Below are 23,896 nucleotides of genomic sequence, written 5' to 3'. Positions count from 1 at the left end.
CTAGAGCCCACACAAAAAATTGCTTTTACAATCAAATAATTTCTCTTAAATTTCCAAAATTTTATTCTCGGACCTTTTTGCTGTCAAAAGTGATTAAAATACTATATTATTGTTGCTATAAAATGATTTTGACTTAAATATTTTCCAGTTATAAGATCCTATTAAAAGATTTTACTGAAATTACTATTAGAACTGTAGTTGTAATCCTCTCACAGGAGACTTCACCAGCAAGAATGCTCAAATGGTATCTGAACAAAAGCATGAATTGAAAGTAACTGAAAAATTTAGTTCAAATGTTACTGTTAGAAGGCTCAACCCTACAAATAAAAGACATACATTAAAAAAAAAATAAAGTACATAAATACAAACCATATTGTTAGTATTTCCCAGGCAATAGCACAAAATTAAAAATACCGACCGCTATAAAGATGACATTCATTTGGGGAAAACGAAAAGTTATGCTATTTAATACTTTTGTATAGAAATACAGAAAAGCAGAGGAACAATATCCTGAAATATTCAGAGCAAGACACTGTATTAAATTTGCAATTGTGGGTTACATCAACAGTAAATGCCACATACCAGGAAAGCGCTAATCCCTGTAGCCAGGTCAGCTATAAACCCCCATCATCTTACTCAGTTCTGAACTTCCCATCACCAGGCACACAAACACACCCAAGAGCTGGGGGCAGGGCAGCGGGGAAATAAAGATCAAGATTATGGAGTTTAATACATACAACTCACAGTCATGTTCTATAAAATGAAGTTTGAGCTGAGTTCAGTTCCTTCAGTATTAATGTCCTTTTTATGGATACATAATATACAATCATCAACCCTGTTTTCCAAAGAAAAGTACAGATAACTAGAATATTTAAACAGGACTGCAATAACTAAAGATAAAACATCAGAAAACTGATAATGGTTTATTTAAAAAAAAAAAAAGTTGCTTATTTAAACAAATTACTTGTTATGCAAAATAAGATTCCTGTGCATTCAATATAAAGCTCAAGAGAACTATCTGCTGGACAGTCTAATCTAAGGTTTTCAAATCACAAGTATCAGGATTAAGGCAGAAAAATAACATTTTATTTGATTCAGGCTTACTTCCCAGTTTGTTAGAAAGGAAACAGGAATATATATATATATTAAAAAGTCATAATTGAGAATATGTTCTGTTAATTTTTTGATACAGTAAATATTAAGCATGGGAAGACTAACTACCCAGGCTGGGAGAATCATATTGGTCAGTCTGCAGAAGGGAAGCAACACCAAGTAATAAATTAGACCTTCGCTTCAATATTGCAACCTTGACTAGCAAGTCATGTGTCCATAAAGAAACAATCTTATATTAAAAAAAAATACAATTTAATTATGCAAAGGTTACAAGTATGCTAGAGAGCCGGAGTTTCCATACCAAGTTGTAACACTCTAAATAGTTTTTCCACTATCAACAGATACCTGCATAAAGAGCTCTGATCATCTTTCAATTTTATACACAGCTAATTCAATTAGAAAAATGTTTACCTCAAATTCAGATTTCCCACGTCCAGCTTACCTGGTTCTACTTCAGTGCTCTTCCCTGGAACACGTCCAGGTGCACAGTTCCATTAAGATGCCGTACAGGCCACTCTGGACTCCTAGTGCCCTGCAATGTCTTCGGAAGACCAACACCAGGCTCCAGGAAGACTGTGAAGAAGGGATTTACAGAAATCCCCAAAACCAGCAGCTGGACAAATCCCACCCAGTTGCTGTACATGGATATGAGTCCGTATATGGACTCAGATACATGAAGAGTGTATTGTTCCAGCTTCTTACTTGATGCAATTTAGGAAGAGTATGTGGTATAACCTTTAAGCCTTCCCATATATTCGATAGGATGGATTATGTTATTTCTCCTGTACCTAAGGTTAGAGTTCACTTGAGAAAAAAATTCTAATATACTCACAAATCTAAGAAAATATGGCTAACAAGCGCTGCCCAAAATTTAAAAAGTTTTAGCAATAATCTCTAGCATATGCCTAGAAATAAAAGGATCAAACATTTTTTTAAAAAACATCAGAAATGTTAAGAGCTCACTATTGCCTTAAGAACACTGCTTCATTTGAAAAAGTTATACATTCACGAGGCATTCACTAATGCATTTCCAAGGTTCCAGTTTTAAGATTTCTCTACACACAAGTAGAGCATGTTCAACCCAGCCCACCCAGTTGCCATGCTGCTTACCTAAGAAATATTTCTCAGCAATCTAGGAGATTAAAAATAAACAAATAAATAAAAAACAAACTTAAAAATCTGAAGTCACCAACAAAAACACACCCTCCAAATGCACCTGTGAATGCTGAAACTCCTGTTCAGGCTACTTTAATTTACTGCTACAAGAAGAATTCAAGTGCCACAAACACATTTACAGTAGAGATAGAATGAGAAGGTTTTTCCTTCAGAAAAGATTGCTGAAGCCTGCTACAAGACATGATAAAAATAAAAAGGATTATTCCGGAAGGAAAGACACAGGATGGACATGAAAGAAATGCATCAATTTCAGTTTAAACACAGTTTTTTTCTAGGTGTCCAATAGTTTGTTCTTCAGAACGGCCAGACATTTGGCTCAAATCATACACAATAGAACTGAAACCTCTGTAAAGCAGTAATCCAAAACTTAACGCTCCAAACACTTATGATGGTAAATATTTTACATATAGGTTCAAAACTTAAGCTACCAGAGAAGATAACCAGTTCTACACACAAAGGTTCTCCAAATAAGGACATTAAAAAAAAGTATTTTGCTAGCATTTTATCCTGAGATTTGCCCTTTCAAAAGTGTCAGTATAAATTCTGATATACCTTCACCAGACAATATTTCAGTTCAAATTGATTTAACATACATGTAAACCTGACAAATCTACCCTGTTCTACAGAAACAGGTCCCACAGTCAATTGTATGACTACATTATCAAGAACTCATTCATACTCTTCCAACATGTCAGTAAGCATCTGAAATTACTAGGTCTGCTTTATACAAAAAGGGCCACCAAAACCAAATCAAACCAAACAAAAACCCCACAAACTCTCACACACACACACACACAAAAAAAAACCCACACACACACCAGTGAGGCACAACAGCAAGACATCCAAATATCAATCTACAGATTAAATATTTCCCTTTTTTCTTTTTTAAACTTCTCTCCCTACCCCTGCACTGCTTCTCACCCCACCCCAGCATATCCAGCTGTATCGGATCTGACAGTAGCAACTTCCTTACCCTGATTTTTGTGTGTTTGTGACTATTAAAAACAAGAATTGGACCACGTGAAGAGTGAGCACAAACAGAAGAGATCAATTTCTTAAAGCCCCCAACAACTGTGGATTGTTTTAAAAACAGTAAGTGAATTAAGTGAATTCAGAAGCAGCTCCAGCATCAAGTACTTTTATTGCTTTTGAAATGTGACTACATTTTCAGTTGGTTAGACTGTCAGTTGAGTCATCAAAACAGCAATGTTTACGTTGCATGCTTTTCATCAAACCTGAAATTAAATTGCTTTAAATATATATATATATAAATAAATAAATAAATATATTCTCAAATAGCTCTAAAATTAAGCTACTATGAGAGGAGGAAAAAAAAGCTAACAACAACTTAGACTAAACAGATGCAATTTGGCTCTGAAAAGTGATTACATAAAAATGCCACATTATTCATAAAATCTAGAAGCCTACACTACAGCCTTGGGGAAGGCCAACAGATGTTTAAAACAGACAGTGCAGCATGACTCATCCACTAGCGATTAAATCAAGCACTGTATTTTCAAAAGAAGGTAGAACTGCATAACAATCAGGCAAAAAACTGAAAAAGACCTCAACAAAATTTCTAAGCAAAACATAAGAGTAAGCAAGCAGACAAATGTAAATCCTAGAAATCTTAAAACCAAAAAGCATACAGGTGAACTGAAATGTCTGATTTTCGAAACTATAGCAACCCCACAAAACAGTAAAAAGAGAGGCAGGGATCAATGCAACATCTGATCAGAAGAGGGTAACAGAGGGGGTTGTGCAGATAAAGGATTGGATCTGGCATTACAGAAAGCTCAAACTATGAATGACAACCAATGAACAACATAGGAAATTAACAACAACCCAGTATGAACGGGATAGTACAGAGACTTCCCGAGAAGAAAACAATAATTAGGAGAGACTGCAGTTACTTTGTATTAGAGTTTGGCTAAGCATCAAGAAGGGACATGACACAGCAATTAATTCTTTAGCTATCATAAGCAACTGCTTTTTGGAGCAACTGGGCAAAGCAGTCACAAAAGGAAAAACGTATCTCAATTCAGCCCATAGTATCTATGTTAGAGAGGTAGCTGCTGAAGAATATTCTACAACAGGAGCATCAATGCACTCTAATTCAACATTCTGGTAAGCAAAAACAACCCCTACGGTGAGGAAAAAACCCGCCACTATTTAGTTTCAGGTAGGGGAGCCACGCAACAATGAAGATGCTATCAAAAGATCATTAAAAGCAGCATCTAAAAGGGCAGAAATCTGCTAAAGATGATAAAAAGGTGGCTACATCACTGGAGACTCTAAAAAAAAAAAAAATCTTGGAACAGTTCTACGAAGCAAGAAGGGCTATTTGAAGTAAAAAGCAAACATCAAAAAATGCATCCAAAAGGAGAAACAGTAAATACTCCATAAATATAGTTCAGATTATTGCCATCTACATAAAATTTTGAGGAGCATCTTGCTGCAGGAATCAGTACTTTTTTCAAACACATCAAAACCAGAGAAGTCTGTCAGAAAGCTGATAAGGACAACAGATTATTTTTTGCTGTGGCCTGATCTTCCTAGTGTTTTCCTTTTGCATCTTAAGCTATCTCTGCATCTTTGTTTACCACAGAGAACACTGGGAAAGTTCACACACTAGAGTTTTTCTCCATGGACAAGAGATTTGATGACCTGCCTCCAACTGAAGCAATGTTTGGAAAGAAACCATGAAGTTGACATTTTGGGGCGCTCTCTTATCATTCACCCAGCAGTTCTAAAGGAATTCAGATATTTTAAAAGTCATGGTATGTAAACTAGTGTTGAAATAAATTTTGGGTTTAAAGCATTCTAGGAGGATTCAAGAGACCGCAAATACATGTATACAAAGCAGACAGTGAACATTCACAATAAAAAGAATTATCAGGCACATTAGCAATTACAAAGTATCATACAGAAAAGTCCAAACATCATTTGCAGATGAGTATGGTGCTTCCCCGATCAAAATTCTGCAAACAAACAGGCAAGTACACAAGGAACAATCTGCCTGGGAGAACTTATCTGAGCTTCCTAACAACCTTTCAAAAGTTCACAAAGCTCTTAAAAAAAATAAACTAAAATAAAATAAACCAGAAACCCTCCCAGTCAACCTTCAAACAAAAAACCCTCAGCTGTTCTGGGACAAACCACAGTCCTGGGTAACAAGTGATATTTCCCCATCTACCTAGTCTCATTGTTACTTGTACAAAAATAGAATTATTAACATTCAATGACTTCTGGCCATCAAGAATGCTCCTGCAATTCTGCACACACAGAAACAAAGACTTGCTATGACAACTGTTATATTCATCAGGCTAGTCCAAGTAACTGCATGCTGGAGTCCAAGAACAAAGCTGGTGTTAGGTTTTGCTTAAAATTACTGCCTCACCTCCCTGTGATCACAAGGACACTACAATAAAACATTCAACTCTTTCCCTAATATCTTTGCAAGTTTCCCTTGAAAAACATGCAAAGATAACAATGCCATGAATGATTCGCTAAAGAGGGAAACACTATTCAGATTCCTTCAGTATAAACATTTCTGATGACTAAAACAATAAAGGCTTTTACCAATTTATCAACTGCTCAGCACTCAGATTGCTACAAATCTCACAGACTCAAGGCAGCAACACTCACTCTGTGCGCAGCATGCAGGTATGTGCCACATGCCTAGTAACTGCCCCATAATTCATGAATTAAATTATTCTACCACTAGCACCATGAGAACAGGTTGTGAAAACGAGCACTACGTAAAATACTGTTAAGACAAACGAAACCAGACTTTCTGAACATTGTTTTCCTGTGACAGTACTTGAAGAAGTGAAGGCAAAAGATACAATTTGACAGTAAGCTCAGGAAAACAGACAATTGCAGTCTTTTAGAAATTGATTTACTGCATTCTCGAGAAATTTAGCAGCAGGTATCATGGCAATAAAGAACACAAAACTGTGCACAGAGGGGAATCTGTCAGCTGTGCTTGCAACCATGTTCAGGATGGCACATAACCAAATCCAGTTAAAGACATGGATTAAAGGAGCATAAAGGGATAAAAATATACAGAAAAGCCTCTTCATGGTAAGACTTCCTTGTTGTGTTCATTTTAGCATTTTTCGCTCCTTACTACTTGGGTGTTTTCCATAGCTTCGCAGCCTTTGGACTTTCAATGGACACAGGTTGCTACTTCTACCAATTACTCCCCACTTCTCTCCATTTCAAACCTGCAGGTACTTTGATAGAGCCCTCCCAACTGTAGGGCTCAAGTCAGCTTTGTTTAAGAGGAATTAAGTGATTACTTGGTATCTTTTAAATGGCTGAAGCAAGTATTTTGAGATACATTTTAGGCTTACTGTAATGAGGTAAGAACAACGCTTCTTTCACTATGCCAACAGCCCTCCAATCCTGCCCTTGGCTAGAACACTAAGTATAATCTGCTCAGTCACCTAGAGCCAACAAGCTAGAGATACAGAGAATAGAAGAAAATACTATTTATCATTTGGATCATAAAAATAGCTTGGTATCCAGAGCATTACCTTGCCTGTGCTTTGTAAGATCGTAGTTCTTGTCCTCCATACTCTTTCCCGACTGACAATATCTCTGGTTACATCCACTTCAGCATCAACAAAACTTCTCTGTTTAAGAGCAGTTATGTCATCATCCAGATCAGTTTTAATAGTGGATCTTTTCTTTGCCATGATTTTTGCTTTGATAGCAGCAATTTTTTCCACTGACATGGCTTCTGACAAGGACCTGAATAAGCAAAATAACAGAAGAGACTGAATAAATGCACAAACAACTCTTCTGAAAAAAAAAAAAAAAAAAAAAAAGTGAATTAGTAACTTCATCCTTCCTAAAGTTTCTGGCAATGCTATAAATCATAAAACAGTCACCTTGCATACACTTGAAGATTACAAGAGCTTGGCATTGCTGTTTTGGGCACAAGATTCAAACTTCTAACAAAAAACTCCAACCCAGCGTTAGCATAGAAAACATCAAAAAATGCCAACAAACAGAAGTATAGATTGCAAATGTAAAGCATCAGGACTAATACCTTCATTTACAACATGATCTTAATTTCAGCCCCTCATTATTTTTGGTGGATTACAACTCTGTGTCCGGTCAGTCAGTCCCTGGCTGCTCCAAGACTTTCAAAGCATTAATCTAAGTTTTGGCTGAGGTGGTGTTTTGTGAACTTGGCCACTTGGAAGATGTGTTACCTTTTCAGAGCATGTAGGCCACACAAACAACAGATGGTAGAAACTTTGTCCACATTCATCTGTGTTTGAGGGAGCTCAGTTCAGTCCAAGAATGCAACATCTTTATCTGTTTGCTTTTAATTGCAAACATAGAACTTGATTGCCAAACAGTGAGCTGTATTGTTTTGCAGAAGAGCTGAAGAAAAAAAAGACGACTGAATTGCACAATCCTAACTGCATATATCCAATTAATCATATGTGACTCTTTTGAGATTACTTGTATTAAGTTCGCAATGTACTGTTTGTGAAGTATTCTCCTTTTACAACTAAACTATTGGAAAGGGAACTTTTTAATGTTGCTGTTAAACTAACAAGCACAGCGTTCAAACTCACTGCCTATAAATGTTGTTATATTTGCACTTTGTTTAAAAGGGCAGTCTTTTACATTCAGCATAAAAATAAAGCTATAAATACAGAATACAAAGTAATTATGAATAGTACTCAGTAATCCTCACTGCAGCATTATCTCTCGACTCCAAAACAAAGTTGTGATACACTCAAGCTAGTATCTGAATCATTAGTTTATATAAAACAATGTGTGCACTTTTTAATATTTTGGTCTTTCAACTTTCAGATTTCAAGTCAGATATGACAATCAGATTTTCTTTTTCTCTATATTTTCATTTTAAGTACACTAACACAAGAGACAGAGAGGAAGATGACATTCAAAATAGGTATAATTACAGATTATATAAATGTCTCAGCTCTGCTATATTAATTGTTGCAACTTAAATTTACTCCCATTAAAGGACAGACAAGCATTCACAGTATTTTTTTATGCCCAAGAGATAAATTTCTCAAGAATGCAGTCGGCTTATTATGTAAAACTATTTATCTGCAAAAGCCAACACAGACAAAGCCGTACCTTAATTCATACTCATACACTTTAACTGTAGGAAGCATAATTCTATTTTACATTACAAGAGCTGACATACCAAAGAAATCAAGCAGCTGCCTTTACTTTAAAACTTCTGAACTCAAATATTTGACAACGAACTACTATTAAGCCCAAGATAAATCCTTAGCATCGTCAAGATCTTGCAAGAACTTCCTTTCCTCTCTGATTGGCTTTGGGCAGCTATGCTTTAAGACTCAAAACCAGCTGTCAGTCTTCACAAAATTCTGGATGGATACAACAGAAGAGGAAAGGTGATGGGCAAACGTTTTAGCACTTGAATACTGATTACTACTTATGGCAATGACAGCGCACTATCCCCTGGTAGCCTACTGCCTCTTCAGAGCCAAGCAGCTCAGCTCTGCAGGGAGTCAGAGGTTGTATTACCCTCTGATCTGCTCTCACAATATTTTCCTCCTTCTGCATGTAAGACACCCCTCAGTACAGGATATTTTTCTCTGAAATAGAGATAATCAGTTTCCTCTCGCAGTTCTGCTCATTGCATATGACTGCATAGATAAACATCATAGCAGAAAAAGCAGAAATGGCAGAGCTGGTGGGGTGCAGAAACAACTGTTTGCTCACTTCTGAAGACAAAGCAAATCTCATGCCATGACGTCTGAACTTCCACTCAAGAACAGGAGTCTGACCAGGCACAAAGTTCTGCCCCCTCAGGCATTACTGACGATAGCACCTAGGAGAAGGAGACTTCCACTGGGAGCTGTTGGACAGAAGTAAAACTAGCTGCCTTCAATAGTACAAGAATCATTATCAGCCTGCTAATTGTTATCCATAAGTATTCCTACCTGATCTGCTCCGTTTGCACGATACCTTCTTTATGTCCTTCCAGTCGAGCTGCCAACCGCTCCTTGTCAAGGCGCACACACTCTTCATCCTAGCAGTAACAGTAATGTTCAATTGTAAGGTTTCATTTTTGTGCATTCTCTTTAAAAAAAAAAAAAAAAGCAACTAGAACTAAAGCTATTCAGAATTTATTATTTTTTTTTTACATTTGCAAGGACAACCTTCACTTCCAAGTATTTTTGATCTGCACACTAGCATTAACTGTATAGCTATTGGAAATTTCCTTTCAAGAGCCACAAAGTATAATTACAATAATGAAAAGAAACTACCATTCCCTCTTAAAAACCCTTGCTCAGACAACCATTGACAACGATAGAAAAATCAGTTAAGTTAAAGCTGGCAAACAATGCACACATTCAGGTAGAACAAGACATATACACACATATTTAAGATAAATTTCAGACATTCAATGTAATCAGTGACATTTTTAAAGAAATGCTCAGAACTGCTATATCCTGACACAGAACTTTTATAAATGGTATTCCTAGTAAATACAAAAAACAAGTCAAGAGTAAGGAAGCCTCTAGTTGCTCAAGCCAGGTTTGAGACAGACATGTAATTTGAGAAAGCAGTAGAGAGATGTAATTTAATGCCATCTTTTCAGCTTCTTACACTTGTGTTCCATCTGTCTTATTTTCCCCTAAAACTTCACTCAGGATCAAGCCTGTCATATTACTAAAGGCTGTTAGGAATGGCTGAAACACAGCAAAACCAATCAAGCCCATATATCAGGAGAGACCTGGAATCTCTACACTGAGATGACCTCTGAATAACTTTGAATAGATTTTATAGACTCAGAGCTGCCAGAGCAGCAAGGAAACAAAAATGGCCATAGGCTCATTAGACTCACAGGCAGTAATCTTGATTCTCCAAATTATGATGGTGAAGATCTACAGTTTCAAAATATAGTGGCATCACAACCACATCGGGTAATGTAGAACAAAAATCTATAGATCACCAACAGGTCATCTGACAGCAATTATGTGCCATTAAGAATTCATAAAGTTTTAATTATTCTTATGCAGTTACAGCTAAGCACAATGTTCAATTCATATAATTAGACAGCTTCTTCTGAGAGGAAATCTAAAGCCTCAGTACCACAAAAATGTATACAGCCAGATTTATAACTCACAGAGAAGACAACTGGATGAACACAGTTAAAAAGAAAAAAAAAAAAAAAATCAAGAAAAATAGTAAGTCAGTTTTTAAAACCAGGCAGAGTTAAACAATACATTGTGCATAATAACTAGACACATTGCTTTTATTCAAGAGGTACTTGGGAAATTACACTGTTAAATTACTATTTTCTGATGCTGTGTCTTAGGTAATTAATCACAGGGACAGTTTCATGTACTGCTATGAAGAGACTAAAACAGCAGGCAAAACAGACAAGTATCAAATGCCAGTCTTGTCTCTGTCAGTGAACTTATAATGCCAACTGATGGATGGCAAATAACCATGACCAGTTATTCAAGAGCACTTTTATTACAACCCCATAGCTCATAGCAGACAGGTTATAACGCAACAGGCACTTATGTGGTGAAGCTTTCCCCTTTCGTAATACAACATACATCTAGCAACTAAAAACCCAAGTTTAAATCAGAGGCTTAAATTGCAACTCCTTCAAAGCTCGTGTCCACACTAACAGAAGTAGTATGAGTAGCCAGAGGATAGGTAGCACAACTGAATTGCTACAAAAACAGATAAATACTGTAATTTACCACCACCACCCCCAACTGGTACTGATGACAGTTGCTGTCATTACCTCTATTCTTGGTTTCTTTGCTTCTGCTAATATTTCATCTGCTGCTCTTTTAACTACAAGAAAAAGAGGACATTAAAAATGCAAGATCGTAGTAGATTTTCATACAATAAGCCTCAAAGTTATTTTTAACTGTACCTTGAGTGGATCGCTGAAGACCAATTTCAAGTGGAGCACTTCTGTCTATACTTGATGAGGTTGCTGTAATCAAACACAACATTTCATTTCAATACAAAAGATTTAAAAATGTATTTCAGTATAAAAGGAAGAAAAAGAACACAAATTGCAACAACAGAAATTCTAACTAGATATTAGGTAGCAAAGGCGGTCAAATGCTGGAACTGGAGATATTCAGAACCTGACTGAATATGAAGTTATTACAGATCAGGTTACTCAGGGTCATTTGGCCCTTATTTGAAAAGGAGATTGAACCAGACGACCTCCTGCAGTCCCTTCCAACATAAATTAGTCAGTGATTCCATGATCTGTATATACCACATAAAAGAAAACACAGTCACAAAGATAATTACTTTATAACCTGGAATCAAGATCTACTAGTCTATCTAGTTTCTGGAGTAAAGACAAGCTGCTGGTCCCTTTAAAATAAAAATTTAAAAAATTATTTACTGCTCACATTAGAGAAATAAAGTCATATTCCAGCATATTTAAAATTCTAAGACCACCTACAAAACAGAGCAACTTAGAAGAGTAAGCCACATTTATCTTTCTCTCAGAGAAACCCCTTTTCTCTGACTATTGCTAACAAAAATTTAAGATGATGGAATGCCAGGCAAATCTGCCAGACTGACAAACAGTGAGTGATTTGATACATTTTACTATACTGAGGATTTTAACCCACACACTTGTTGCATCAAGATCAATACACTATTGAAATCTTCCCACGGTCTAAAGAAGGAAAAAAATATTAATGTTAGGCATTCCAGCACATAACTGTTAACTGAAGGATGTTGGTAATAAAGTAGCTCACTTCTAAACAAGCATGTAGGAATGCAGCTCCTATCTAAGTGCCACAAAAATAGTTAAGTTCTGAACCAATTTTTTTTTTTAAATGCTAAACTTATTTGAGAAGTTTGAACATGTTCAGTTACTCTGCAAAGTGACCATCATTAGCCATCCTTCCCCTCCTACTCCTCACTTGTCCCACAAACATGCAGCAGTAAAGCGCACTATATGTCCAAGTTCAAAGTAAGCATCACTCACATGTTTCCCCATTTAAGTACGCGAGCAAGTCTTTCCTATCGGGTCTTCTTACCACAGGAATGTTCTCAGTCTGAAAAGACAGCAGACTTGACGTGAAACTGTTATCCCTTCAGAAGGCCTCCTCATTCACACAAAGACAGGAACACATGTCCTGCCTCCCAAGAAAGCGTAACTATCAAGCTAAAAAAATAAAATTATTTCCTAGAGGATGTTCCATCCAACTACACAAAATGAAACATGTCTGCTATAAAACTGAAAGAGTGGAGACAGCCTTTTTCCTCCTTCACTTCAAACATGCAAATAACAGCAAGAACTAGCTTTAAAACACACAGTTCTCTGCCAGGAGTGAATATTGGTATGCAGAAATAGAGTATTTCAATTTTTTTGTTCCAAGCATGCACAACACACAATATTGCTGTATCAGATAAGCTTGTAGCGCAGGGGAAGATGACATGTGGGCTCACAGAACACAGTCAAATGGAAATCAAAAGTACTTTCTCATTCAGAGTTGCCCATCTTTATTCGCAAAGCTTATCCAATAATTTCTTGAATTAGATTGCATACTTCTGTGTCCACTCCAAAGCAATTCCATCACACTTTGCTGTTTCACAGATTCTTGCAATCTCAGGCACTCAATGATCATCTAGATTGGGATCACACAACAGAGAACAGATGGACAAAAGTACTTTTGAAATAGTTAGTGCTGGAAACAACTGTGACCACTGAATGTCAAGAGAAATCCTGCCATTACTGGTAATATTTGTGTGACAGGCTCTTGTGGTACATGCAAGCTGGCGGCTTGAAGGGATAATATCTTAGGAAGTGAATTGAATTGTGAGGAAAAATATTTCACCCTGACAGGGACTGTCATTTGATCCCTGTATAGAGGTGTTCTTTTTTAAACACACGCACTTTGTTGCATGTCTTTTTCCCTTACACCAGCCAAATTCATACACTTAAATGCTACTACCATTCCCTGAAAATAACTGTGCACATATTACATACCACAAACAAGACAAAATAAAATTGTATATGGTCTACTTACTGCAGCACGGCGGACATAAACAGGATGTGAAAGGTGCACATTATTGAGCAGGAACAAGATAGAATCCAAAGTGTAGTATTCCCTGGGTTGGCCCTCTTTCCCCGTTCTGTAAAATCAGGAAACAAAGATTTTAACAAATAACTTCTCCACCTCTGTGTCATGCACACACTTTTCCTGCAAAGCTCTCTTTTCTTTCCAGAACGCAGCTCAAAAAAGCAAGCAGTAATATTGTTATCAGGTTATTCCTGAACTAGTGCACTATCAATTGCGTTAACAAACACAAGTGAGGGGTATATGTTCTTGCAGACTCTTTAAGGAATGCCCAAAATAATCCAAAATAAAAGCTGGATGGGTTATAAAATACAAAATAAGCAAGACTTGGGAAACCATAAGAATGCGTTCTCCCACATCTCAAACACATTTATTCTGATTATCAAAGGAACTGTCTGACTTATTTGGGACAGTCAAAGGAACACATCTGAACCACAAATGAAAAACATAATAAATATGTGTAATGGGACAGAATTTTCAACACTTGAGAAAGCACAGCAGAAAACCCTGAATACACAAATTCCATGAAGCCTACAGAGCAAAAGGTTCAAAATGCTGCCAAAAGGTCAAAGTAAGGAATGATTAGAAACTAATTGCACAGGAAACTAGCGAAACCAAAACAGACTACAAAATCACAATGAATTCCCATACAGCAACATGACAGCACCAAGTTCAATCTCTGCTTTAAAACAGCTTGTTTGAAAGAGATGTCTTTTAAGCCTGAAGATGAATCTGTTCTGTGTAACAATTTGAAAAAATAACAATCCCTCAAAATAGGGCAACAAAACAAAAACAACAAAACCCACAGCTTCAGCTTGGCTCCACATGCACCAAACATAATTCCCTCCTCATACACACCATCACCCCTTCATGCTGTCACTAGATTTTGTAGTGCCTGCCCCAGTTCCAAAGCAAAACCTACCCTCTAAATACTTCAGCTGCTCTCAGAAACAGACCTTTCCTGCAGCTCCAGAGCCCCCAGCAGGCCCAGGGACTCCAGTGCCCAGAGCTGGGACCCACCAGACCCCAGCTCCAGTAGGACGAGGCTTCCCACACTGCCCAGTCCCCATCCCCAATCATCCAGCTCACCTCACAGCCTGAGGAAGATGACCCACCAGAAAACAAGGCCAAAACTGTAAAATTTAAGAATGGCACAGAATTTTGATCAAAGCAGAGATTTCAGGAAGAAATAACTTCATTAAAGACATAAGGAGTTTTCCCTCCAAATACAGTGGCTTTACTCATGGTTCACCATCAGCATGTCCACTGTGGAACTGCCGGCCTCACTGCGGGAAGGAAGAGGAAAAAAAATACTCAACCACAACTTTCTTTAACCTGAAAGAGCTACACAATCATCTACTAAAAGCAACAGAAGTGTGTTTTCTTCGTACTGTGGATATAATACCACTACCGCTTTCCTTGCAATTACTTCTCTGAAATTATCTAGATCAAGAGTGTGCATGACCCTGTTCGTTACTAGCAATAAGGTTGAAAACACTGCTTTCATAATGATGCCTGAGAAAACCAATATACCTTTACTCACGCAGAGAAAAGTGATTCAAAATACTGGGAGAAGCGTAGAATAAGGGATCTTTCTATCACTGTCCTTTCCTTCCAAACACTTGTCTGCATGGGGGGGTGGACATTTCATTGCTGAAGAGGAAAGGGAAGATCCACAGTATCCTTCAACTGCCAGGAAGCCAAAAGTTGGCTTCACAATTACAGCCAGCAGAACTTAATTCCTCAGCAAGGAATTGTTTGCTTATGTCACTGTTTCACTGCTATCTTTGATAACGTGCTATCTAAACTTACTCAGAGCACTGGCAGAAACAAAAGCTTCCTCCACATAGACTTGGCTCTGAAGTCTATGTCAACTGATACAGCTGTCACTTCATTTAAAAATGAACAGTTTGGATTACCTCACTTCAGAATAACTCTTTTTGAAGCATATCCACTGAACATTACGTTACAAGTCCGGCTGGTCATTTATTCAAGGTTTTATTTAAACTATTTAGCAATTAATGGCATAATTTAGAAAACAAGAACTGAACGGTTATCTATTAACTTGAAAAATACAGTATTATAGAAACACAGGCATTGCCAAAGCTCAGCAGAGCACAGCTGGCACTTCATCACTTAAACCACACACACAAGAAATCCCCCTGCTCATCACAGCTGTAAGCATATGTTTTATTAGGAGGACAAGATATTGCACATTAAAGGAAAAGCATCAGATGAACAAGCAGTTGTACATAAGGAGAAAATGTAAGTCTAAACTAACATTTCAGCATCATCAGATTGTGTTCCTTTCAAATTTTCCAGACAGAAGGAACCTTCTCAATAAACAAACTCAAAGCAAGGTGATCCGAAGGTAGCTTAGTTCATGCAATTTACAAACATCCAACGTAGCAAAAGAAGTTAATTATTTTCCACATCTAGTAATGGCATCAATTACTTAAGAAAAAAAAAAAAGTTAAGATTCAGACCTCAAAAAGCCCAGTCCTTATATTTTTGTTTTAATGGTTATTAAGAGTTATATCTCTTCATAAGATAAAACTCCAGCTTAAAAACTGTAGAAAATGTTTACACAATGTAAGACAAAGTTTCCCCTGCTTGTTTTTAACACCAGAAATTTACTTCCAGCTCAACTACTCACCCTCAACCTGTGGGTGCCAGGAGTTTATTCATCTTTAAGTGCTTTATTTCCTCTTTCATGTTTCAAAACATGAATTTTTATAGAGGTTCTAAAGGCCTGTGTCTCATCAGGAAAAGAAAGCAATAATCTTTAGAAGCACAAGACTAGGCATGTGGAGTATCACAAGAATTGCAATACTCATGACCAGCTGCTCACTGTTTACAAACTTCTCAGCTGTGCATACAAGACCTTCTGCTGGGTAAACAAAGCAAATCAGTTTCTCTGATTGATTCCTTCGGTTTTGAAACAGATTCTATAATCACTCTTCTGGGGCCACAGATGAGCCATTAGCTCAAAACACAATACCAAATCTTAGACCATCTTAGGCCTCTCCATGTGCCAGCAGGGGTATTCATATAATTATTATCTGGAAAGTTACCGGGATTAAAATTAATTTCTGTTCTGCCTTTTTTTCTTCTGCTCCAAATTACTATTAACCTGGCTCAGTTCCTCAGCACGATTCACCATTGGGCTGACACTTGTGCCAGCGCAGAACGAAGGCGGTGCAGGCAGCACCACCGACTTCTGCCAGCTGAGCTACTCAAGGAGCCACAGTGTTAAATATCTAGCGAGACCAATTCTAATTCTAGCAGGGACAAAATGCCACCGCTGCCGTTCTGACTTGCATTACTCTCTCCAGACCGGCAGTAGAGACGCAATTACAGCAAACGTGCTATGGACTCCTAAAACAGAAATCAAGATTTGCTTCATGAAAGACTAAGCCACAAGCAACTGCTCACTGCAAGCACAGTTTGGATTCCGACAAGTGACCTAAATATTTTAAAAGTTTTGAATCTTAAAAGTTTTTGAGAGCATTCTTCATAAGTCCCTGCATAAGTCTGGCAATGACATAAATTAACAGCTCCTAAACTGTGGTGTCAAAGCTACTAAGCATGGCTTGCAGAACTGGTCTTATTTTTACAGTGTCTTCAGTTTAAAGATTAAACATACATAGTTTCATGGTGGTTCACCAGAAGTGTTGTGAACTGATAGCAGTCTGATCCTACCAAAAGTTCAGAAGCCACTGGTCTAAACCAAGATTTATTAACTAACTTCAACTTCAAAACAAACAAACAAGAAACCCCAAAATACATCAACCACAAGAGGTAAGGACACTAAACAGCTATGATGAGGTTACTGCTGCTGTTCTGCTCAGAGTATCCTCTGCACACACAGTTCCTTCTTAACCAGGAAGACAAAGCTGCCTCAATGTACAGAATAAAGTTTTTCTCTCCAGCTTTTTGTCTTTTGTTGACAGTTTCCAGGCCTAACTCAAGCTCTCCTAAGCAGCAGCAGAGGCAGGTGGTCATATTGGTTTCTCTGTTCCCTACAGAAGAGCAATGAAACTTGCCTGTTAACTTGTTACTGCTTGTGAAAAGCAACCTGCAGCAAGGAAACCACCACAATTGTCTACACAGTTGCTAAACAAAAACAGAACCAAGACTTTTCAAGAACTTTAAAACTTAACTGCTTATGCAAATATTTTTCTTCCTCTTCAGTCTACCTACCAGTATCCCCTACTCTGCCAGGAAGTGCATATAAATCCCAGATGAGTTTCTGAAAGCTTGAAATGGGTAATGAAATAGCACTTCCAGTTTTACATAAAAGTGCAAAGTCAAATGGGTTGGGGAAAAAAAAAAATAAAAAAAAAATCTATCTACAAGTTCACATAAACCAATAGATTTATTTCCTTTCTCTCTCAAATTAGTAGTCAGGATATTGGATCAATACCAATATGAATATCATAATCATGAAAACTAAAAGCAAAAATGTCCCTGGTCATACACTGAACTACAAAGGCTTTCTGAGAAATCTGCAGGTTCTTCTGTTTTTCCACAAAGGCTCCCAGGATACTATACGCTCTCTGATCAGTACCTGAAACATTCACTATCTGGTATCTAACAATATGCATTATTTTCTCTTGGGTTTAAAAGAGATTCACTGAAGTCCCTCTAGTTAGGACATAAAAAGCATGCAGCTACTATATTCAGATGAAAGGAGAATTAAGAACTGCCTTGCATTGCAAGCAATACCTACCATACTAGGAAATTCAACAGGTACAAAACCTCATTTCCTAGAAGTTTCCTAAAAATAAGCATTTTACCCAATATAACCATTTAAGCCACAGAAGCACTATCTCTGCCTCTCTCACGATAACAACAACTAAGAACCAGCCTGCGTTAGGTCCAGCCCAGGAAGAGGCCTCAGCCTAAAGCAGCCAAGCACCAGCACAGCTCCACAGGGCTGACTGTTGGGTGGCCCTCTCTGACCTCCCGGCACCAGGACAAAGCCCAGCAAGAGAGAAGCAGCCCAGGTAAACGGTGACAGTACCTAACACCTGTTCTTCGCACAAACCCCAGAACGCTTGAGAAGCTGCCTCCTGCCATTTCATCCCAGAAGCCTGCAGGACCCGGCCCCGCTGCGACTCTCCAGCCCCGCCAGTCACACGGACAGGCCGAGGAAAAGCCTCGCCCCGGCCCCGCTGCTCCGCCGGTCCAGGGCAGGGGCTCCAGCCGGTGGCCGGGTGGGGTCCTAGAAACCTTCCCGAAGGGACTGGCGAGACCTCCCGACCTGACCGGACTGCCAGAAGCACGGGGGGCAGGCATCGCCCAGCCGGCCGCGGGCCGCCGGGACGGCCCCTACACCGGGACCCCGCGCCCGGGCGGAGCGGAGGCGTCCGGCCCCGGGGCGCTCCCATGGGGCCCCACCGGGAGGCGGCAGCCAGGCCGCCCGCCCCTACCCGCCTCGCTCCCTACAGCGCAGCGGGATGCGAAGGGCGGCGGGACCCCACTTCCCGCTCCCCGGGCGCTGTCCCGCAACTTCGGGGCAACTTCTCCCTCCGCACCCCGCCCGTCCCTTCCCCGGGAGAGCGGCCGCCCGCCGCCCGCCCCAGCCCCGCCGCTCACCCCCAGATGACATAGTTGGTCTTGACGTTCTTGGGCCAGGAGAACTCCCCGAAGATCACCTCGTCGCCCTTCACCACGATCTCCTTCTTCTGTGTGTTGTACTGCCGCAGCACGCTCAGCACGTCCGCCATCTTCGCTCCGGAGCCGCCGGCCTCCGCCGCTCCGCTCCGGCCCGGCCCCTCCAACAGCCGCGCGAGGACCCCTCCGCCAGTCGCGAGGCCGCGGGCTGCCCGCCACGAACGCCTGAGCGAAGCCGCTGCTGCTACTGCCGCTGCCGACGTCGCCGCCTCCAGAGGGCGACGCAGAACCCGTTGCCATGGAGCGACGCAGCCCCGCCCTCAGGGTGGCACCCGGCTGGGCGGGGCGGGCCCCGCCCCCGCCGTTCCGGAGGCTCCTCCCCCGGCGGGCAGGGACAGCCACGGATAGTGCCGGCTGCCACGGCCATGGCTTCGGGCGGCGGGGAGGGGGCACAAGCGGCTCTGGCATTATTTTTCGTAAGCCACGTGTATGCACACTGTGGATCTCCAGTATTCTTATTTGCTGCACCCCAATAATTTCCTCAACTGATATTCGAACCTGTATTTATGTTACCAGAGTGCTAACTGATTTTATAAACGCCGCCTCTTATTGGTTAATTTGCTGCACCTTTATTGATCAAAATAAAAGTTTGGTTTGGACCTTGTTGTCTGCCTAAAACTAACTTAGGGGTGCATCCGTTACATGTACTTAGGAGGCAAAACCATAATGAATAAACAGAATATCATTTCTCAGACTGGATTTGGAGTCATTACTGGAGCTACAGCTAATGAAAAACTGGAATGGAACTTGAAAGCCTTTCAGTGGGCCAAGTCCCATTTCTCCGTCTCATTCAAAGACCCCCCTGCACCACCAAATCAGTTACCTCTTAAGAAATACATCCTGTACACCTGCTGGGCTGCAAATAACACTTACTTCAGCAAGAGACAAAATCATTATGTTACAGTCAGTCAGTGACATAAAAAAAAACATTTGTTTTAGCTATGCTGTGGTCTGTTGTTCAGCAATCATGAATGATGCATGACATAATCAGCTACAAATTTATTTTCGTGCTTCAAGAAAATGTAGTTCTGCTTTACTCTTTCATTTAAGGATGCCTCCATTCAAAGTTTTAAATAGCAGTTTACAAACTGGTTCTCACAATTTGCTTTGGGAATCATAGTGAGTTTATTAACGGTTATCTTTATCACTAAATCAGGATTTTATAAGAGACGTTAGACAAACTACTTTCACACAGTATTAGATACCTGAGCGTTTATCAGTTTTATCACAAGTGATGAAGCTAGAAAATCATTACCTGAAACGACAAAGCATGTTACTATTTAGTAAGATGAAAGTATATCACATAGATACAACGTTTCAGCTGCATTTAACAGAGCCGTAGTCTTACAAGTTATGCTGATACTATACATAAAATGAAAATAAAGTTGCAAAACGAGGTTTGACAATTTTACACCACAGGTAAGTTTGTTAAGACTAAGAACATCAAGAAAGATCATTCAAGTCTTATATGAGGAGCAAGATACATCATATCTGAATACATAACATTCATTTTTATATAGAAGTGAACAAAACAAAACCGGTCCTTGTTAGTTGATATCCTTGCACTGTTTTTTAAAACACGGGACTGACTGCTGAAGAGCGATCCAGAGCAGAACCTCACAAAACTCATCCTCTCAACAAAGAGAAGGGCAGAGAAGTTTTTACAGCACTGAAATAGTGCCTAGATACCAGTGGAGAGGCTCAGGGGATGTTCTGTAGGTTTGCTGTGCCAAGGCCATACACACTTGAACAGCGATCCAGGCTCCATAGCAAGTTATGTGGAGGCAAAGCAAGAGAACATCGCCAAACAGCCCTTAATAGACAGTCTGGGAAACAAAACAACATCCCACCTGAAGTACAGCCTCCAAATCTGTCAACTCTTCAGGAAGAGAGAATGAATTTTCCAGGAGTCACTAGTAACATTCCACATATTACAGGATTAGTGGCACCGCAAGCAGAACTTCCCGGGTCCCAGGGCATCGCTTGTTGTCTGGGAACGCTCCTGTTTCACTGGGAAGCTTATGGCTATTTGAATAACCGCAACGCCACCTCCCACCCCGCAGCAGCTCTGGAGCCTCCAGGAAAGCCGCCCCGTCTCTGACCCTTCTCCTGACCGCCAACCCGCTGACAGGGGCGCTTGGCAGCGCCTTCACTGTCCCTACGTGGCGATTCCAGAACGGCTTTTTCTCACAAGCCCGTCACCGCCGGTATCCTCCCAAGTGGCGGCGCCAAGGCTGCAGGTAACTCGAGGGCCTGCTCCGCAGAGCGGGAGCCGCTCGCCCCGTACCGCCGCACCGCGTAGCTGCCGCTGCCCCACTCTCTCCGCCGCTTCGTGCCGCGGCCGCCTCCAGCAACTCCACCGCCGGCGGGACCCACCTCCCCGGGCGGGGCGGGGCTGACTCAGGACACCGGCAGCGCGGCGGGCAGCCCCGCGGTCCCCTTGGGAGGGGCTACGGGAGGACCTGCTAGCGCGGCCGGACCGCCGTGAGGACTGCGGAGAAGCCCTGCCCCTTCCTCTTGGCGGCCATGGCCCTGCAGGGGGCGCTGCGCGGGGCCGTGGGGCTGCGGCGCTGGCTGGGAGCGCTCCGGCGGGACGTGTGGCAGAGCGGCCGGGGCCTGCGGGCGGCCTGCGGGCCCTTCGGACGCACCTCTTGGGGGCAGGGGCCCTGCAGGGAGCGGAACGGCAGGTGCCGGGGCCGCTCGGGGCTGGGGGGGGCCGGCTGTCAGGCGGCGGCGCAGGGCCCGGGGCAGCGGGAGCCGCTGCTGTGGTGGGAGCGCGCGTGATCCCGCCTGCGAGAGCCGGGGGTGAGGCTGGGTACACACTGGCAACTGCGTTGTCCTTGGGAAGAGTGAAGTATTCCTCTTATAAAGGCAGCCTTTCTGGTTACAGTCGGTATTTTCAGCTTGATTTACAGGCGTGTGAGTACCAGCACGGCTGTAGGTGCTGCATTTAATGTGTAAACAAAACAGTACGAAGTCAACATTTAATTTGTGAACTATAGAATGTGTCATTTGTTTGAAAACTAGAATATCTGACCTTAATTTCTTTTTAGTTTTAGAATGGGGAATAGCGTGTCTACTGTAGGATTGTCTAATGACACTGCTGCAAATCAAATACAGGTAACATTATTTATGCAGTTCTTATTTTCATTATTTCTAGAAGCCAGAGGTACTTAAAAGCCCCTATAATTCTGTAAATAGCTCTGCGTGTCGCAGTCAAGAGCCTGACTTTCTGGGTAGGCAGGTGGGAAGCAATGTTTATTCTGCTGTGAAAGTACAGGACGCATCCCTGAAAGAGCTGCTGGGCCACCATAAAGGTCTTCAGAGCAGATGTGAGGTGGGTATGTTTGGCACCCCCCCTACAGGTCATGGTGTATTTTTGACAGATACCTTGATGGAAGTCACTGTTCTCCTTGTTTTAAAGAACGGCAGCTCATCCCTCACCTTAAGATTCTTGTGGCTCTAGATTAGAAGTTGGGAGAATTTAGAGGCCAAACCAGCTCTTCACTTTACCTTAAAAACTGAGAATAAAGTACAGTGTTTTGGAAGATTCTTCAGAAGTAACCAGCTGTTGCTGTAGCATGGCTGGGAACCCTTCAGTTGTTCCTGTTAGAAATACCCCAGAAAGCCTTTTACAGAGAGTAATTTTCCTGTACTTGTTACCATAATATCAGATTTTGAACTTCTGTGTCTGTTTTCGTGACTGTTTGATACTGCTAAAATACAGACTTAAAAACAAGGCACACTGACTTGAGTGTTCTTTTGAACATACAGGAAATTATTTCAGACAACTGTGTGGTGATTTTCTCTAAAACAACATGCCCCTACTGCAACATGGCAAAAAAACTTTTTGAGGACATGAATATAAATTATACAGCTGTAGAACTGGACATTAATACAAATGGAAGTCAGTTCCAAGATATTCTTGAACAGATGACTGGTGGCAGAACAGTAAGTATATTTTCTTACATGTGACAAGCAGAGAACTTACATTACACATGTTCCTCATGGATTGTGACCATATCAAGGTCTTTTTTTTTGAGATGAAGCAAACTTGGAACACAAGCGCCTAAATTAAAGACAGTTTCCCATCTTTGTAAATATTGTGGAAGCTAAGGAGTTGTACAGTACTATTAAGTATGCATATATAAGAACATGACTATTCTGTGGATACTAGAGTCCATATGTGCTTGCTTAGATTTTTTTCTTCCCCAGAAGTAACTAATGCAGTCTTTATTATCTTCATAGGTCCCAAGAGTTTTTGTCAATGGGACTTTTGTTGGAGGTGCTACAGATACTAAAAGGCTCCATGAGGAAGGCAAACTGCTTCCCTTAGTTCATCAATGTCAAGTGAAAGGAAAGACCCAAACAGCCATGTAGCTCAGCCTGGTCTTCCTTTGTATGAAAAGAATTTCAGACAAGTTAAAAGATCAAAGATTTACCATGTCAGTTGGACTCAACAACTTCAAGCCATGGATTTCTGAATCGTAGATGATGTACGGACACAGACTACAGGGATTCGGGAAATTACTTTGTGTCCTTGCCTCAGCTTTACCACAAAACACTTGTAACTCTGGGGGTTCTAAGCATGAGACAGTGAAGTAATTTCATTGCTGTTACATCCTGTTGCTATGCTTTGGAGAAGTACTGACCGTACAAGCAAAATCCTCTTAAGTTTTTTTTGTTGCAAATCAGTTTGCTTTCTAGCTTTGTTCCAATGTTACAATAAACTGTTAGTTCAATTAAATGGTGCCTTTAAGTGTACTTCTTATCTGAATCTCAAATAGTAATCTTGAAGAAAGTATGAAGCAAAACAAGTTTGTGGT

The 23,896-nt window shown here is 40.5% G+C and overlaps 2 protein-coding genes across 3 annotated transcripts in view; one reads left to right on the top strand and one right to left on the bottom strand.

Annotated features, from left to right (window-relative positions):
- Positions 1-19,247, bottom strand: part of CDC73 (cell division cycle 73) — a 103,762-nt gene extending 84,515 nt beyond the window's left edge. The window contains exons 1-7 of the mRNA XM_065072318.1: positions 18,993-19,247; positions 13,341-13,446; positions 12,296-12,365; positions 11,213-11,275; positions 11,078-11,130; positions 9,255-9,343; positions 6,831-7,047 (exon numbers count right to left, since the gene is read on the bottom strand). Of these exons, the coding sequence (XP_064928390.1) occupies positions 6,831-7,047; positions 9,255-9,343; positions 11,078-11,130; positions 11,213-11,275; positions 12,296-12,365; positions 13,341-13,446; positions 18,993-19,123 (729 nt within the window). The 5' untranslated portion in view covers positions 19,124-19,247. The remainder of the gene's footprint in view (positions 1-6,830; positions 7,048-9,254; positions 9,344-11,077; positions 11,131-11,212; positions 11,276-12,295; positions 12,366-13,340; positions 13,447-18,992) is intronic.
- A 2,283-nt stretch (positions 19,248-21,530) lies between these two features.
- On the top strand, positions 21,531-23,817 carry GLRX2 (glutaredoxin 2). Of its 2 annotated transcripts, none has more exons than XM_065072329.1 (4): positions 21,531-21,757; positions 22,124-22,190; positions 22,845-23,021; positions 23,319-23,817. In XM_065072329.1, the coding sequence occupies exons 1-4, from the start codon at positions 21,597-21,599 to the stop codon at positions 23,448-23,450; spliced, it is 537 nt and encodes a 178-aa protein (XP_064928401.1). In that variant the 5' UTR covers positions 21,531-21,596; the 3' UTR covers positions 23,451-23,817. The 2 variants fall into 2 exon arrangements, with proteins under 2 accessions (XP_064928401.1, XP_064928402.1); XM_065072330.1 differs by having other exon boundaries at positions 21,584-21,753.
- The last annotated feature ends 79 nt before the right edge of the window (positions 23,818-23,896 follow it).

This window comes from Columba livia, chromosome 8 (genome assembly GCF_036013475.1).
Source record: "Columba livia isolate bColLiv1 breed racing homer chromosome 8, bColLiv1.pat.W.v2, whole genome shotgun sequence".
Lineage (NCBI taxonomy): Eukaryota > Metazoa > Chordata > Aves > Columbiformes > Columbidae > Columba > Columba livia.
The sequence above is the reverse complement of the archived record's forward strand: the minus strand, read 5'-3'. Positions and strand labels throughout refer to the sequence as shown.